This window comes from Macrosteles quadrilineatus, unplaced genomic scaffold, assembly GCF_028750875.1.
Source record: "Macrosteles quadrilineatus isolate MER2022 unplaced genomic scaffold, UCM_ALF_1.0 Scaffold_6__1_contigs__length_79288215, whole genome shotgun sequence".
In the NCBI taxonomy this organism is placed as follows: Eukaryota; Metazoa; Arthropoda; class Insecta; order Hemiptera; family Cicadellidae; genus Macrosteles; species Macrosteles quadrilineatus.
Window position 1 is genome coordinate 45,880,855 of NW_026542599.1, and position 19,217 is coordinate 45,900,071.

At 35.7% G+C, this 19,217-nt stretch overlaps 2 protein-coding genes across 3 annotated transcripts; both read left to right on the forward strand.

Annotated features, from left to right (window-relative positions):
- The first annotated feature begins 2,529 nt into the window (after window positions 1-2,529).
- Window positions 2,530-15,761, forward strand: LOC128996436 (SKI8 subunit of superkiller complex protein). The gene is made up of 7 exons (XM_054421763.1): window positions 2,530-2,623; window positions 4,855-4,991; window positions 11,294-11,442; window positions 12,439-12,674; window positions 13,087-13,274; window positions 14,654-14,825; window positions 15,439-15,761. The coding sequence occupies exons 1-7, from the start codon at window positions 2,621-2,623 to the stop codon at window positions 15,529-15,531; spliced, it is 978 nt and encodes a 325-aa protein (XP_054277738.1). The 5' UTR covers window positions 2,530-2,620; the 3' UTR covers window positions 15,532-15,761.
- Window positions 15,762-15,952: 191 nt separating this feature from the next.
- LOC128997286 (A-kinase anchor protein 14-like) lies at window positions 15,953-18,998 on the forward strand. Of its 2 annotated transcripts, none has more exons than XM_054422915.1 (3): window positions 15,953-16,739; window positions 17,929-18,036; window positions 18,657-18,998. In XM_054422915.1, exons 1-3 carry the CDS (start codon window positions 16,176-16,178, stop codon window positions 18,777-18,779), a joined length of 795 nt encoding a protein of 264 aa, XP_054278890.1. In that variant the 5' UTR covers window positions 15,953-16,175; the 3' UTR covers window positions 18,780-18,998. The 2 variants fall into 2 exon arrangements, with proteins under 2 accessions (XP_054278890.1, XP_054278889.1); XM_054422914.1 differs by having other exon boundaries at window positions 15,958-16,769.
- The last annotated feature ends 219 nt before the right edge of the window (window positions 18,999-19,217 follow it).

Here is a 19,217-nt window from a genome sequence, read left to right on the forward strand (position 1 = left end):
GATTTTGAAGTTGAAGTTTTTTAACTTTAAGCATCATTTTGAGTATTCTTATTCTTCTTATCTTTTTCCGCAGTACTGTATGAAGTAGTCCAAAAGAGATGCTTGGATCTTATCTATGAAGCTTCATGAATTTCTTTGATTGATTGGTAGAGGCATTGACTATATATACCTACTGTAGAGATATAAAGTCAATGGTAGAGGTAGGTAGATATCGTGCGTTTCCTGGTGAAGCCTGGGGGTAGGGTTGCAGGTGGTTGTGGTTGAAGTTGAAGCCCGTACAATACCGGTTCTGTTCTGAGCCACTCCAACCACCTACCCCCAGGCTACACCAGGGGCCCATTTCATAATAAAGTACAAACTAATATTATTAGTAAATCAGCTGATCGCTCAATGCAAATCTAATGGAAATTACAAGTTACAAGTTGTAACTTGTAACTTGTAGTTTATTATGAAATGGGCCCCAGGAAACGAGCGAGCTCTAGAGCTGCTTTGAATTATTAATGCAAATTTGATACAGTTATGGTTGGCCACTACAAAAATATGAATTATTTATTATAATAATTATTAATTTTATAATGGTTTTCTGCTTCCATCCTAAAAGAAACGATTCTTTTACCGTACTCTTAGGGGCACCCAAGTCAGGGGTACCATAAAAATATAGTAGAAGGAGTGGAGGACTCGAAGTTCGAAGTCAGCTCGTTCGAATTGTATCGTATCTCGTTTCGATTTGATTTATTTATTCCAACGGACATCCCCATTTTACAACCATACACATCAAATCAGTACAACTCAGGGTGGCTTATACCGTAACATTTAACAAGCACAATAGAAAGCAGTTTGAAAGGATGAGATAGTTCATGTGCTCCTAAATAAAAGAAACTTAGCTTACTAACAGTTTAATTTTTGAACTAGTTACCTTTGGTTAAGCCTTTAGATTTTTTTTAGCTTAAGCCTTTGGTCTTGCAGGATGAAGATATAATTCTCCAATACATTTCACCACAGTGTGTGGCATCTTCAGGGAGTCTTGAAGTTCTATTTACATATTTATACAGTTTATACACATATCACAAGATTGGCACGTTTACGTCACGGCAACTTCGCGGGCGCGGACGCGCGACGGGCCGGAACCACTGATCACAGTACTGTCTTTGTCTTGGTCTTGCAAGACCAAAGGCTTAAGAGTCTTCCGTAGTGGAAGCCATGTTGGATTTCTTCCCCATAAGAACAATGTTAGAATTGCATCATTTGTGGACACGTAACGGCGTTATTTGTTAAGATATAGCTTTGAAATTTATAATTTGTATTTTTAACATAATAGACTCGTGACTGAGGTTTTTGAATTTCGAAAATCCATTTTCATTTCCTTTCAATAATTAGCTTAATTTTAAGCTAATTAATAATCAATTATTCATTATAAAAATTAAAAATTGTGAAATAAAAAACGTCGATCTCTAGAGGACCGCAATTCCTTATATTTAACTCCTTATCCATAATTATATGACAATTTGCTGATGAGATATTTGGACCCAAAGTTAACATTGTTCTTCAGAAATCCAACACGGCTTCCACTACGGAAGACTCTTAAGGTAACTAGTTCAAAAATTAAATATTCTAGTTCTTGCCACTGGGAAAATACATAAAATCATCATTACTAACAGTCTAATGCAAAATAGGAAAATAATCCGTGTTTGTTGAAATAATACTGAAAGTGAAAGACTAGAATACAAAGTTGATAATCCTGACAATAAGAATAAATTTTGTGCGTATAGACAAATAAATTGAACAATACGATAACGACGTAATAACAAAGAATAAAAGAAAATAATAATAAATAAATAATAATAATAAAATAATAAAAAACAATAACAATAACAAACCAACCAGCTAAACAACAACCGACAAAATAACCAGAGAGAGGTATACTAATAAAAAATAAATAAATTTGAAACGACAACAAACCCACAAGCTAAAATCTGATAACAACTGATAATAAATAATAGACTAATATGAGTTCAATATGACTTGACTAGAAGTAGAAGAGACTACAAACTACGAATACAGTAGTATCATAGATGAAGTAATATAATGGTAGTATCGTATTCGTAGTTTCCGAAAATCCGAATCCGCCTGACCTCCGCCTGAGCCCAGTCTGAGCCGCACAATTTTTATTTCAGCTGCAGTTTTTTTAATACAGACAAAATAAGAGCAATTTATTGGCTGAGGGAACACTTCTAGTATGGGTGGGGAACACCATTTTAGCACGATTTTAGTCATTACCGCAACGATACGTAAGGGTGGCCAACGGTGTTTGTGAATTTAATAATTTTTCATTTTTAACTCTCATTTTGTTCGTATTAAAAAACTGCAGCTGAAATAAAAACTGTGCCTCCATCCAAGTCCAATCCCCTCCGACCAGCAGGAGCAGACCGAACCGACCGGGCTCGACTCGACTTCGAATCGACTTCAATCTTCAAACGAGAAACGACGACCGACGGCGCGAGACGCGACGACCGACGGCGCGAGACGCGACGACGAAAGTCGAGCAGTCGACTTCGACTAGTCGATACGTCTAACCGATTATCCGTATCGTACCGGCAAGCGAAAGGGGACTCTTTGAAGAATGGTAAATATTACTTTTAAACTGCTAATTTGCTAAATGTATTAGTACTTTACTTTGTGAAATCCATATTAATTTTCTAGCGGGATTTTATTTATTCCTTTAACCTGTTTAAAGGATTGTACCAATGCAATTAAACTCTTTTAGGTTAGACCTAACCTAATCAGTTCTATTTTTGAAACATAAGTTAGTTAGCCACTTAACAAAACAATATTTTTTTAATTTTTCTGTAAACCCGGTTCTTAGGTCTTTAGACCACTTTTATTATATTAAATTAGGAAGTAGGTATAGGCTGGGTCCATATTTAAACTCAGTTAAGGAGATTTGGGTCATTCTATGTTAATGAGACTTGTTGACAAAAAAAGTTAAATTGAAGAAAATTGAATATCTTGCTTATTTATCAACTTATTGTGACAAAACTTGGGTTACAGTTTCTTAACTGGGCTATGCTGATATCGATTGAAACTATCGAATTGGAAATATTGATTAATAATCTATATTTTTAAATAACTTATATCTATTATAAAATTAAACTATCATAACCTAACCTAACCAACCAAACTTGCTGATGGTGGAAAAATCGCATGAAGGTTTACTAATCGAATCGATAGTTTCAATCGATATTAGCATAGCCCAGTTAAGAAACTGTACAAAACTTGCTATATTGCTTTATATAGTTGTGGTCTATTGATATTTGCACAAAAACATTTTTTTCCGATAGTTCCCGTAGCAGCAAACCTGCGTATTCAGACCCCATGTTATTCTTATGAAGAATAAGAAAAATGTCATCTCCCTTAATTATGAACACAAATTATTATAATTTGGTACCTATGTGGCTTTACCTAGTTGTGTTGATACTGTAGGCCTATTGATTGTTTACTGTAAATTGAACTATCAACGAGTTTTTATACAAATAACAAGTTTCGATTCAACGATGTAACACCAGTAACACAGAAAAACTGTAATTATAAACCATCCTAGGCACGAGCCCGGAATCGTTTTTCACATTACTTCAGGCTAGACCTAGGGGTTACGGCATTATCACTTAGATAAAATCCATTGGTGATTTGGCAGGATTTGAACCCAGGACCCCAGGAACCGGAGTCCCGCGCTCTAACCACTGGACCAGCTCCCTCCCCTAGAAAATTACAATGGACAAAGTCAAAGTATAACTTGTATTGTTACTCCACAACATTTTTTACTGAATAATAGTTTTATCTAATTCATAGATATCATGGATTCCTCAGCCAGGAAAATAAATAGGTACGGTAGCTAAGTTAGGTCTATTCATTTTAGGTAATACCCGTAACGCTACTTTTAAAATTGGTATCCCGTAAAATATCTAATAAACACAAGGTATAGGCATACTCAGCAAAATGTAATACGCAAGATCTAACAGTGTTGAATGAGATTTAAAATATGTACTCTTAAACTTTATAATATATCTTGTACTATTTTAAAGTAGGGTATAATGTTTGAATGTAACACCCGTAACCATGAAATCGTCTATTTACCTTTCTCAGATTCGAACCGCCAACCTTTTAATGACTAGATTCAAGCACTACAACTACTCGACTCAGCTAACTTGCCTTGGTGCTGGGGGTTTAAAAGGTCTGATCAGTTAAAACATTCCTGGTGTAAGATAAGGAGCATCATCAATGCTTCGCTAAAAGAAAAGAGTGAATAATATAGCTGACGGAGTGCAATAAAAGAGCAGGTTGGCTACTGTGAGGGATAATTAATTAATTGCTTTAGGCCTACTTTTTATTGTTGTGGGTAAAAAAAACATCTTGTCTCCAACTTCCATCAGAGTTGTTCACCGTGGTATTTCAAATGCACCTCTCATGTACGGTTTATTCTGCTTTGGTTCTGTCATAAGTTAAATGACATTTCTCGGGAGGTAACCAGACGGGAACTAGAAACTCTTAATCTACAGTGCTTTCTCCTGGTCCAGGAAAGAGCACTTTAAGTTCTAGTCAAAATGGCCATCCATCAGAGCTTTTGGTTTTTGGGTGAACAAAACCAGTAAACCCGGTGTCCCAGTGTAGTAGTGACCATGTCTGTCTTCTAGGTTGAACAGTTACACAGTTCTCAAAAGTTTTTTAAATTATTGAGTAATGCTTGTCATTGATTGTTGTAATCCATGGTTTTGTCAGTGTCATGAAGTATGTTTGACATCACTATCAAACCTAAACTTATCACAACTTAAAAAAAATTAAGTAAGAAATATTTTCCAGTATTCCTTACTTACGAGGAAGGAAGCTGCTCATGAAGAGAGTATTTGGAGTGTGGCTTGGGGTCGGATGAAAAAGAAGAGACCTGAAAATGAAGATGGAAATGAAAGCGAAGAAGTAATGAATGGTGACGATATAAGGTATGTAGCCTATTGAAAATTATTAAGTTTAATGTTTGTTAGCCTATATTAGATTTATTTATGTATAAGAATATAATCTATTGTTGCAAGACCAAACACCTAAGATTTTAGTGGCCCATGAAAATGTCTTTATGACGAAAATTAAGAGAAGAGTTAGTTAAAGTTAGCCTGTAACACACGGTTCACACAAGCAACACATCTAGTTGACTACACTGTGAATAGGTAAGCAGGACTAGGTAGTGGACCACAGGTTCAAATGGGGCCGTTCACACGAGCCTACGGCTACGGCGATCAAGCCACGATTGAGATTGGTGTCGAAAACCATCGCTAGGCCCGCTTCCTAGCCAAGTGTCGCGACTTATCGTGGCTACCTAGTCGATAGTTCTAGTGGCGTAGCAGTAGGCCTACATCCTGTCATATGAGAGCGTTCACACGAGCAATCATTTGTCGCGCTGCAGCTCACATATTTTTCTTTGTTTTCATTGTGCACCAGTGATGGATCCGAGTGGTTTCAAAATATTTGATGTCGATGGTCGGTGTTTTTGAAGTTTTTTATTTTTCACGGTGAAAAATGGCCGTGTCTGGATCACTAGTTGTTGTGAATAACTGAACCTTTTTAGAAAATAAGGCTTTAATAAACTTAAATTGTTACATAGTTGTCAAGGTAAACAAATCTCTAATACAAACAACAAGTAAATAAATACTTCAGCTGATTACTAAAAACAGTAATTCATAACATTCTCCCCCTCAAAATTTAAACAATGTAATCAGCGAGGTAACTTGGTGGTTTTCTTGATCTTTTCGGCCTTTCTAGAGGTTGGTTTTCTTCAGAGTCTTGTTCAGGAATGAAGTTCGGTTGATTATCATCATTTGGTTGATACTCATGGTCTTGGGTATCAAATGGAGTGACATTCTGTTCTGGATTGACATTTGGATCTGGATTAATGCTCGGCTCTGGAATGACGTGTGGTTGTGATTCTGTCACCAGTTGAGGATTTTCTTTTAGCGTTGGAAGGACTTGGTCTTCTAGTAGACTTACATCCCCCCTTGGAGAAAGGTGCTTGAGGGATACAGTTGACTTTCTTCCATCATTGTGTTTAACCAAGGCATAATGAGGGTTAGCATCCATCAGCTCTACTTCCTCAACTAAAGGATCAAATTTTGATGGCCGAACATTTCTTTTTAAGAATATCGGTCCTGGTTTCATGAGCCAAGCTGGCAGTGAGGTGCCATTGAGGGATCGCCGAGGATGAATGAAAAACCTTTCATGTGGCGTACTGTTAGTCGAAGTGCACAAAAGAGATCTTATGGAGTGCAATGCATCATTGAGTACAACTTCCCATTGTTCTACCTTTAGTGACCTGGACTTCAGAGCTAACAAGATTGCTTTCCACAATGTTCCATTGAACTTTTCAACTTGGCCATTCCCTGCCGGATTATATGGAGTCGTTTGACTGGTGGCTATCCCTCTTTCATGGAGGTAGTCTCTGAGTTCTTTTGAAAGAAAAGATGTCCCTCTGTCTGAATGAATGTAGTTTGGCATTCCAAATATTGAAAATAGATTTTCTAAACAGCGAACTACTGTGCTTGAGGACATATCACTGCAGGGATATGCGAAAGGGAAGCGTGAATATTCATCGATTATAGTCAATAGATATCCATTACGTGTGCAAGATGGCAAAGGACCCTTAAAATCTACATTTAGTCGCTCAAAATGTTTTGTGGCCTTGATAAGGTGAGCATTTGTAGTTTTGTAGAAACGAGGTTTAATCTCTGCACACATTGGGCATTTGTTTGTCATTGTTTTAACATCCTCAACTGAGTAAGGGAGGTTTTTACTTTTTACCCAGTGGTACATCCTAGTGATACCAGGGTGGCAGAGTGACTGGTGAAGTGCAAAAAGCTTGTCATCACAATTTATGTTTGTGACAGCTCCACAAATGCGTGAAAATGCATCTGCGGTGACGTTTTCTTTGCCTGGTCTGTACTGTATGTCAAAAGAATAAGGTGACAACTCAAGACGCCATCTAGTGATTTTCTCATTCTTTATTTTACTAGTATGCCGACTGTTGAACACAAACGACAAAGCCTGTTGATCGGTGATTAATAGAAAATGTCGCCCAATGAGGAAATGTCTCCACTTCTTTAGAGATTCTACTATGGCTAGGGCTTCCTTCTCAATAGAGGAATGACGTTTTTCACAATCGGTCAATGTTTTTGAAAAGAAAGCGACAGGTCTACCCTTTTGACTTAAGGTGGCAGCGATAGCAAAGTCAGATGCATCTGTTTCCACAACTAATGGAGAAAGATCATCAATCACGGTAAGTATTGATTTTCCTATGTCTTGTTTAATTTCCTGAAAAGCCAAAGCTGGCAAAGATGAGGGCAATATAGGAAAAGATTTGCAATCAATCAGAGGCCGAATCTTGTTTGAGAACTTGGGAACCCACTTTGAGTAGTGAGAAAATATTCCTAATGCACGTTTTAATTGAGATGCATTAACTGGCAATGGCAAATCTAACAAGGGTTTCAGACGCTCTGGATCTGCTTGCATAGACTGGTAGCGAATTTGATATCCTAGGATTGATATTATGTCTTGAGAAAATTTGCTCCTCTCATTGTTTAGAGTAATATTATATTTCTTAGCTACCTTTAAGAATTTATTCAGCCTTTCATCATGTTCTGACTGAGTTTTTCCGGCTACGGTTATGTCATCAATGAAAGCCCACACCCCTTCTAGTTCTTCAGTGGAAATAATTTTATCAATCGTGCGCTGAAAAGCAGACACACCATTTGTCACACCAAATGGAGCCCTACAGAACTGATAAAGTTTTCCTGCTGCCTCAAATGCTGTGAAGCATTTTTCATGTTCCGATATTGGTATTTGATGGTAAGCCTCCTTTAAATCTATAGTACGTACTGAATACTTTATTTTCTGCTATTTTACTAGCTATGTGTTCAATATTAGGCAAGGGGTAGGCATCTAATAGGGTAAACTTATTTATAGTTTGACTATAATCTATTACTAATCGCTTTTTATGAGATGAGCTTTTGGTAACAAGCACTTGTGCACGCCAGGGAGATGAACTTTCTTCAATTATACCACTTTGAAGGAGTTTTTGCACTTCAGAGTTGATGAACTTTTCATCATCATTAGAATACCTACGAGACTTAGTTGCAATGGGCTTGCAGTCAGGTGATAGATTATGAAAAAGGCATGGTGGTTCCACAGAAGCACAGGCAACATTACAAATGGACAGAGGTAACTTATCTCCTCCAAAATCTAGGTTCACTGAAGAATGCAGTTTCATTATATCATGACCAACCAATATGTCAGTGCACAGATTGTCAATAACAAACAGTTGTACTCTCTCATAGTTATGGTCAGAGAACTCTAAGTTCACATTAACATAACCTTTGATGGGTGACTTTAGGTTTGTGGAAGCCATAGATACCTGTTTCCGTTCTGGAATTACATGAAAACCATTTTCAATTACCACAGCTCGGTTTATAAAACTATCGGTACTTCCAGTATCAACCAAAACTTCAACAGGTATTTTATTTGCATAACCCCGCACAACTGCTTTTGACAGTCCATTGGAGGCAGCTGCACATGAAAGCGTGGTTACTACCAAAGAAGAGGCATTAAAGGTCTTACCTTGAGTTTTCATCAACCTGCATACCTTCACAAAATGTCCCCTTTTCTTACAACCAGAGCAAGTAGCATCTTTGGCAGGACAGTCGTTTCGAGTAAAATGACGCCGGCCACCGCAGTAGAAACACTTCTGTTTAAAGTTTTTTGCTACAGAAGCTGAAGTAGGAGACTCTTCAGGATCTATATTTTCATCCAGTTGATCTGGTAGTGTTGATGAAGTGTTGCAATATGTGACTTCAATTTGGTTTGAAGATCCATATGCTTCACAGCTCTTCTGTGCAGACTCAAGTGAACGTGAAATGTCCTCAGCTTCTTTTAATGTCAAGGACGGTTTTTCTAGTAGTCTTTGTCGAATATGGGGGTTCATAATTCCACTTATAAAGGCATCTCTAACGGCTTCATCTCGATAAGTATTTCCATCTATGGCACGAAAATTGCAATCCTTACTTAGAAGTTTAAGTTCTTGTAGATACTTGTCTATGTTTTCTTCTTTCTTCTGCTTGCGGTTTGCTAGCATGTGTCGAGCATAAATTTCATTCTTCTTAGGATTATAAATAGTTTGCAAAATTTCAACTGCTGACTTAAACGTGGAACATTCAGAAATATACTCGTAGACATTGTAAGAAAGAAAATTAATCAACACGTTAAGTTTCCTCTCTTCAGTAACTGCTGAGTCAGATATGAAATTTTCAAGTGTCCTGAACCAGTGATTGAATGCTCTACTTGCAGAAGGATTTTCAGGATTAATATCAAACCTGTCTGGTTTTAAAAGTTTTTCCATTTTGATTTTGATTATTTAATTATCTTAATAAATTTAAGTTTATTAAATTTGTTGTGAATAACTGAACCTTTTTAGAAAATAAGGCTTTAATAAACTTAAATTGTTACATAGTTGTCAAGGTAAACAAATCTCTAATACAAACAACAAGTAAATAAATACTTCAGCTGATTACTAAAAACAGTAATTCATAACACTAGTCTTTTGCAATACCATGACAAAATAAAGAAGACAAATGCATGGGTCTGACTTAGGGGAGGTACGAATGAGGCATTTAGTTCAAAATTCCTCCGTGAACAGCGCTGTAGTAGAGAGCACTTTGGCAATGAAAGTTTACTAATCGCAAAAATAGTTCTGTTCATAAAATAAAATTATAAATGTCTCAAATTCAATTTTATAATTTTTTAATTGTAAAATTAAACTATCATATAACCTAACCGAACTAACCAAACTTGCTGATAAAGAAATAATATAACAAAAGTTTGGTAATCGGAAAAATAATTCTGTTTATTAAATAAAACTAGAATTTGCTCGATTAAAATTTTATAATGACTTAATAATAAAATTAAACTGTAATAACCGAACCAAACCAACCAAACTTGCTGATAATAAAAAAATCTTGGACAAAAAGTTAATGCTACCAGCAGGATTCGAACCCGGGACCTACGGAATATCAGCCCGGTACGCTAACCATTAGACCACCGAGGCCGACGGCTACCTACCGTTTTGTTACGGTAATGGCGTTCCCTCAGCTAATAAGAAGCCCACAGCTGTCATCGTAGCCTCTTCTATACCTCCCCTGAGTAAATACCCAAATGCATGGGAGGATATAATCATCATGGTTAAAAAATATATAATGATCTTTTTGTTTCACTTTAATATTTTGTTTGGTTTACATTAGACGTTATTAGTTTTTAAAATAGCGTTACCGCTATTAAAAACAGAGAAATTAGCAATGTTTTAAATCGCATAGAATTTTGTTAAACTGTATTACCAGTCCAACAATCAAAATACTTCTGCCGTAGAAAACCTACAGACTAAACAAATTTCCATTTACATGATGGGTTTTCAATTAAATCTATTTAGATAACGTTAGGCTTGACAAGAACCTAGTTTGCTGCTACAGCGAGGGTCATAAAGTGTGTTTTTTAGTAGGCCTAAGAACTATTTATTGCTTAGGTTAGTGTAAAATAAATAAATTTGCCAAGTTTAATCAAAAGATATAGATAAACAAACAACCTACAACAGTTTACTTACTGTCCATAAAAATAACATAGGAATTTAAATTTTTTTTTTTATTTCCTTGTTAACAATAATCATTGTAAAATACACTTCCACATACTAAATTAGTCTATTTTGTTTTTTAAGCTCTTTCAATAAAATTATTTTAAGAGTTTATGCTTATTAGTTTACCTGGTCGTGACCTGCCTGCGATCGAGTCGGTGGACTCGTCGCTTGTGTGAACCCTGCCTAAGTTAAATTGTTTACCTGAATAAATCACGTCTTAATAGGATTATTTAAATAACATGGAGATTTGTTATAGCCTATTAAAAATCGTAGTCCATTTCAAGAACAATAGGCATAGGTATAGAAAAAGTATCATTTTCAGTTAAAACTAAAAGTAGACGTATGTTTGCTAACAAACTAGTTTTGTTTGGTAAAGTTATAAATTAGTGCTTTAAAGGAAAAATACGGCTCTCTTACATATACTGTACCATTTAATTTACCGTTCAGCTAACTTTTATTTGATTTTAGGCCTATTTATTTTATTTCAATTATTTTTTTTTTAAGTAAACAATTAAGTTCTAACTCAATAAACCGTTGGAAGAATTGCTAATTTAGAATTGAACTAACATATTGTATTCACAGTGATGAAGTCATCGACTATATTGTGTCTGGTGGAGCCGATGATTTGGTAAAGACGTGGACAATCAAAGATGACAGCTTCAAGGAGAAACATCAGCTGGAAGGTCACTCACTGGGCGTGGTGTCTGTGGCTGTAAACTCAGATTCCACACGTAAGTACGACTCACTTAGAATGTGCTACTTGGTTGTGGGACATTTATTTGAGTACATATTCGGTGTAACCAAGGGATTAATTCAAATTAAACTCAACTTAAACAAAATTTTAATGGAAAACTAAACATTATACTATCTGTAATACATCTCCGTTGTTTCTGGTGAAGACATCAATAGCTATATCCACACTCGGTGTAAAATAGAGCACAAGGGCCTAGGATTTTTTGATTTTGTTAAGGATAGCAGGCTTACCTGAATGGGAAAGAGTCCAAACTGGCACAGGAAACACAAAAATTTACACTATATACACAAAACATTAGAATATTTCATTGTCAATGACAGCATTTTCAATTATGTAAGAGAGAGTTTTCTTTATGTCCAAAATGGTGGCCAGTGGACAGTCGTCTTCATCCAATTAGGGAAAGGTATCTAGAATGTGAGGAAAGTGACGCATGAGTGTGGACAGCTAAAAGGCATGCCTGAATGTGCATGCAATATCGCATATGCAATATGTGCATGTTGAATTGAATGTTGGATTGAAAGCTGAAAGGCACGTTGATATTGAAAGCGCACACGAGTGTGGACATAGCTCATGAGTAGGCCTACTGAGATATTTAATCTCAAATGTGTCTAAGGAACATGTCGGCCTTAGTCACTAACAAGACTACAAGATCGCGCCACTCATCCTACACTCATCCTTCACTCATATTTGGGTTAAAATACGCACATAGTGGCGTCCCCATCTTAAATAATTGAATTGAATTGAATTGTACCTATTTTGATCTCTTTATTCCTAAAGTTCCATCTGGTTTTAAACTCTTAATCCCTAAAAGTCTTATTTTCTTAGGCTGTAGGCTATTCTGTTTAATTCTCGTATATTGTAGGCTACATTGCCAGGTTTTTTGTCCTTAACTAACTCTTAATCTATGATGTTTTATTCATGGCTACTTTTACATCTTTTGGGTTTTACCTTCATTACTGTCTTGTTTGTGTAGTGATTGCGTCTAGTTCGCTAGACTCGTCGCTGCGGCTGTGGAACGCTAGTACAGGACACAAGATGGCCATGATGGAGACAGGCCCAGCTGACGTGTGGACAGTTTGCTTCTCCCCGGATGACAAGTTCATCATCTCAGGCAGTCACGCAGGCAAGATACACATGTACAGTGTGGAGACAAACAAACAGGAGCGGACTCTGGACACAAGGGGGAAGTTTACGCTGAGTATTGCCTATGTGAGTGTCTCCCAGTGCCTACACTAGTTGCATTTTATAAAGTAAGCAAGCGCTTTTACAAGAATAGCGGTCTTAAACTTTGGTGAACATGGCAGCGATCCAAATCCATCATTCTCACACCAGAGTGAGACACCACTACTAAACTAACAACTCGATATTTTCTATTGAGGTGGTTTAGGCTATCTTTCATTTATAGCAGGGTGTCCACAATGGGCTCAGTATACAATTCTGCAACACCAAGTTTTCAAAGCACATTAGTCAGTTTCCAAAGAGCAATGAGTTTATTGGCGATGACCTTAAACCTAAAAATATTTTCTGAGAAAAGAAAATAAAGTTGAATATACCAACTGTCTATAACCTCTGTCCACACACACATATATATTCTGAATTCTGAGTAACATTATTTGTGTAGAGTCCAGATGGGAAGTACATAGCATCAGGAGCCATTGACGGGATCATTAACATCTTCGATGTAGCGTCAGGCAAGCTGGTTCACACATTGGAAGGTCACGCAATGCCTATCAGGTCTCTCACATTCTCTCCCGACTCTCAACTGCTGCTGACGGCCTCTGACGATGGTCATATGAAGCTTTACGATGTGTAAGTCAACCTGCGCTTTTCATATATAGTTATGTCATAACAGTATTATATTGTTGTTTTTAGCAAACTTCCTATATAGGGAATAAGCTATTACCGTAGGTCTCATGGTAAGTAACCCGGGACCGATTTACTTTTTCATTTTGATCTCTAGAGGCCAAAAACACCATCCGTTCAAATTCATATACATAAACATCATATATATTACAGAAAAATTCAACATTGATAAACTGAGTACCCAAGTAAAAACTATGTATATATTTACTGACTAGTTTCAGCTCTAAGGCCATTTTCAAAGAAAACAAAAATCAAAATAAAATATCTAAATAAATAAATAACATTGACATTATGAAATTTTCTAACTTGATACATAATTTTGTCTTCATTGATTCATTTTTATACTATATGATATGTTTGTATTTATTTTTATTAATATTTTCTCAATTTTGCTATTGTTTTCCTTTTCAGCCATGTCAATACTTGTGTCGCCACTCTCATATCAAATTGAAAATTCATGGGTTTTCCTGGTACTGGACCTTGTTGATAGCTATTGAGTTGTGTTTTCCTTTCATTTTGGGGGCAGATTTTATACAGAAGTCTGGCATGATTTTGGACTTAGGGCGTTGCCAGCGCTTCTTTTGATTTTTTTGACAGGTTTCAATACCTTTTTCTGATGGTAATCCTCTTGGTAAAGCCTGATCCGACTAATTGACACCCGTCCTGTACGCTCTCATCCGTACAAGTTAGCTCCTCCCAAGATGGAAACCTTGAGAGGAATCATCAACGAACTGCTCGATAATGGGGTGATTGAGCCTTCGCGCTCAAGTTTTGCCAGTCCAGCATTTCTAGTACCGAAACTAAATGGTCTAGGATGGTTTTAGACTATAGGAAACTGAACGCTCAGATTGAAATTGACTCTGTCCCTCTCCCTGATTTGCACTCGGCTTTTGACTGGTTCGGTAAGGCGAAGTATTTTTCTGTCTTTGATCTTAACCAGGCTTATCATCAGATACCTTTGAAGGCGGAGTCTCGACCTCTCATTGCTTCCTGTGTGCCCTGGAACTTGTATAAGTTCACTCGGGTACCGATGTGTTTAGCTGTGGGAGCCCTCTCACTAGGCTTCTAGATTCCATTTTCATTATGTGAAATTCAAATTTGTATTTAATTATCTGTATGACCTTCTGGTATTCAGTGAGAGTATTCTAGACAACAAGTTGTTTGTCTCGGGCAGTGCTGATAATGGTTTGTTTGTCTAGACAACACGCTGATGTGGCAGGTACGTTGTCTGGCCACGCCTCTGGGTGCTCAATGTCGCATTCTCACCAGACAACAAGTTCAAGTTGTTTGTCTCAATCAGTGCTGATCATGCTTTGTTTGTCTAGACAACACGCTGATGTGGCAGGTACGTTGTCTGGCCACGCCTCATGGGTGCTCAGTGTCGCATTCTCACCAGATAACAAGTCGTTTGTCTCGGGCAGTGCTGACCACTCTGTCAAGGTTTGGGAGTTGGCGTCTCGCCGATGTGTCCACACCTTTAGTGACCACACTGATCAGGTCAGTATATAAGATAGACTACTAGGAGTGTATTTTGTCTGTCAACAGTTGTAAACCCATAGCCTCTTTCTATACATATACAAATTACCTGCTAGAAAAAAAGTCTTTAATTATACCAGATGGATAAAAAAGCCACTGAACTGTCTCTATTTTACTGGGGAGGTTAAGAAAGCCACTGGAATGTCTGATTTCACTAGAGGGTTAAGGATGTTACTGAAAGGTTACTGATTTTATTCAGTATGTCATTTGAATAAGACTTTTTGTAGAACAATAATTTTTATAAGAACCATAGAAATAAAATAGAGTTAAGGTTCTTTGACTTGTAAAATGTTAGCGTTAATGGAAAACCATATTTTTATAACTCGTAAAGGCCTATTATTTTCAAAAATAAATTATATAGTGAAATTGTTTAGTTCCAATGCAAAATATTACTTAGACCTACTTACTGCCATGGCCACTTGTACCCAAGCTGGTACTTGGCCTCGCCAACACGTAATGTTAAATATTAAATATAAAAAATGTTTATTGCCAAATATTAACTCCTGGTATTGACAGTAATTATTTACTAATAAATTGGATTACAGTTTTGACACAATGTTTTGTTGTTTCGCAGGTGTGGGGCGTCAGGTTCAATCCAGACTCTAACAGAATTGTATCTGTGTCAGAAGATAGAAATATAAACATTTACGGCTGTCCTCCGCCATAACTTTGGCTATTTGGCTCATTTTTAAAACCCTTAAAATTTTTATTTATTTGTTACCAAGATAGTATTGTTGCTAAAGGGGTAAAACAAGCACACCCTTTAAAAAAAATCAGCTTAATCTTTTTCAGAAACATGATTGCATATGCTACTTGGTATTTGTACATTTATATATTTTTAATATTTTTATTGTATTCTATCATCTTAAGAATGTAAATAAATATTTTGACAAAGAATTACTTTTTACCAGCCCAAATGTTTTTAAGGTGATTTTAAATCCAAAAGTTTGTTGATTTTGACACATATGATTAATTATATTACTAAGTCACAGTGAAAATTTAAAATTGGGAGGAATGTGAGTAGTATGATTTATCTATGGTAGAATGGAGTGAGTAGATGCCTTTGACATGCCAGCTGAGTTTTCATTTTCCACATGGTAATTGAAACCATTGGTAACTATGGACAATATCAACAACCAAAGTAGCACAAGGTCTAACCGTTTGTTTACATAACTTGTTTATTCAAAATAAATTTATTCTTGCCATTTAGTCTTCCATTAAAAAAGAATACTCCCTTTAAGCTGTTTTAGCTAGTGTCAAAACAATTGCAAACTTTTTTTGTGGGGTGCTATAAAGTATCACAAATTATCAATGTTATTGCAACCATCAAGCCTATCAGAACAATCAACAACTTCAAGCACAATAAATGTGCATAAAACAGCAGAAACCATTGTGAGTTCAATAATCAGACATGCTTCTCTGTATTTGGACGAGAGAAATAAAATAAATGTATCAACTAAAGCCCAGCATTCTCAATCTAATGCTAACGCTACTGAATCCTTCGTTGAATTTGCGACTGAATTTGTCAACAACTTGATCCAAGAAGCTCAAGTAAAAGTAAATTCTTTAAATCTGAGTGGAAAGGTACTAGAAAGTGAAAGTTATATAAAAACCCAATTGTATCCAAAAACCAAAGAAGCAAAAGATTCTCAGCAGGCTGTTTTAGAAGTTGCAACTTTTTTTATGGACAATGTTTTGAGTGAAGCTAAAAGAAGGGTGGATCAGATCTTGCTTATGGGGGTTGAAAGGTTCAGACGTTACTCAAATGTTGACAATTTCAAAGTAAAAGATGGTTTGGAAATAGTCGCCAGATGCATTAGTCGCTGGTCATTTAATCCACACTGGTACTTCAAGATAATTTATAATGGAAGATTGGTTAGTGACAGCCACTCATATTTTTATACGGTATGCAGGTAATTTTTATTTTTTAGATGAAGAATATTAAGGATTAGAGGTTAGTCTTTGATTTCTTCAATGCCAAATTTTACCATTTCCCCCTTAATCTTAACACAAATGTCAACAACCCACAGACACTAGTAAGGAAAAGTTAAAAGTAGCAAATTGCCTGTTATTCATTGTGACCCTTGATTAGAATATATTATTGATAAAATAGAAGAATTACCTTATCCAACCACAGTTGCTGGGTATGACAACTAGTTCCTTCCTTAGAACTTCGTCAGGTCATTGTATGCAACCACATCATCAATGTATTAATACATTGTGGTATGTCAAAAGATTCAAGATTCTTTAAAACACTGCAGAATCATAATAGTAAAAACTAGTCGTGTTGATCAAATTATTAAAATTGAATAAAAAGTGATAAGTTTTTTAATTTAGTCAGTGACAGTGATAAGGGTCAGCCTTTACAGTTTTAACCAGTTTTATCACTTTTTATTCAATTTATTGCATGTAACAACATTTGTAACAAACAATGTAGGCCTATTGTATTTTTTTTCACATTGTAAAAACCAAACCATAGACTAACCAATACAAGTAAGACTTCTCATCCCATTGTAAATTCTGAAGCTTGTTTTTTGTGTCTAGTTCATGTACGATCAGTGTCGATGAAATTTTGTTTCTATTACTTGAAAGTTCATTCAATGATTTAGGCCTATTTGTGCTTTAGTGTTTTGTTATATAACTAGGGGACGAGTATAATTAGATCATCCTACACACATCTCCATTCATACTTGGCTTAAAAAACCTACCTACATTCGTATGGTCGCCATTTCAGATTCAAGTATTAAAATTATAGTATCGCATTATTTGGTTAAATGAGGTTTGAAATGACTTAATAACAAGAAATAAATTGTAAACAAAACACGACCATTACAACGTACAACAAAATTGGCTTCAGCTGTTCTATAAGGATGAGAAATCTAAAGGGAGTACTGTAATATGTTTTATCTATTATATGGCCAAACCTAAATACATCCTATATTATATTAGTCAAGGGTCCGCCCTGATATTTGGAGGGGCATCCCCTCTGGGACCGCCACTACGACTTGGGAAATCCTAATTTACAGAAACCTATTGCTCCATGTTCTCTTTGCTCATGTTAAAGGTAAGATGGAGTGTACCAAGTCTTGCTTTTCCCGTAGCTCAAGTAACAGCTGATATATACTTCCACATAGAAGTGATACCTATGACACCTCCTCCAGTATACATTCAGGTATTATTAGGTTATGACTACTTCATTTTACTACTAGTACTAAATTCAGAGATACATTTTATCAGGCCCAATACAAGTTTTGACGTTAATTCCATTATTGTTAAAGCATAAAATTTCAGTCCTGGAACATAATCCAAAACTATTTTACATACCAATATTGCATCTACCATCCACATACTACAACCACTGCCAGAGTGTGTTTTGCCAAATCCAGCTGGTAAGTTTGAATTTTCCATTTCTTTGTCGTTTGGAACAAAAATGTACTGGATACTAAATATATTGTTATTGGAAGACTAAGGAAAGGATCAATGTACAACCTGAAGATACATGGCTCCAATAATTCACAGCAAAACTGGTTGTTTAATGCAATTTATGGAATTAACATAAAAGTATTAACCACTTTAAAAATGTAGCGATACTGATAATTAACCCACAGGCTATAACCATTGACTTAGTCAAAGCTATAACGAAAACCATGAAAAAAAAAATGTTTATTAAAAACAGTTAGTTGCAACTGATTGATTGTACGATTTTTTTCGGCATCAGTTAAAAACACAGGAGACATATATATAGCCTACTAATCACTTTTAAAACAAATCACAACAAATAAATTGTTTCAGGTGTGTTATCGACTAGAGACTGATCGCTCGAACAGATGCGCTCTGAAAACTCCATTTTTAGAAAAATGGCTTCATACAGTCATAAAGAGGAAACTGGAGGCATTTCAAATGTTTACATTCTAAAAAATTCTTTTTGTCAACATATTACTATTTATATTGAATGTGTGGTTGTCAAAATGTTTTCACCTTTCAAACACATTGTACTTGTACATCAGTACTGCAAAGTTGTCTATAGTTTGAACACAAAACGCAAATTTAAGTTTGGATTTTTTCTTCTGAAACATAGTATTCTTCATAACAATCCAACAAGACAACACTAATAAAAATTTTAAAATAAAACAATTCTTTTGATAAATTCTGTATATTTAATTTTTACGTACAATCAAAGGTTAGACTTCAATGCAAATATAACAATGTTCTAAACTATCATTCTCATAATTTTTTTAAGACAACACTCTAGTAATAATTTTAAGATAAACAATTCTTTTGATCATTATGTATTTGATTTTTACGTTCAAGCAAAGGTTGAACTTCAATGCAAAATATCAATGTTTTAAACTA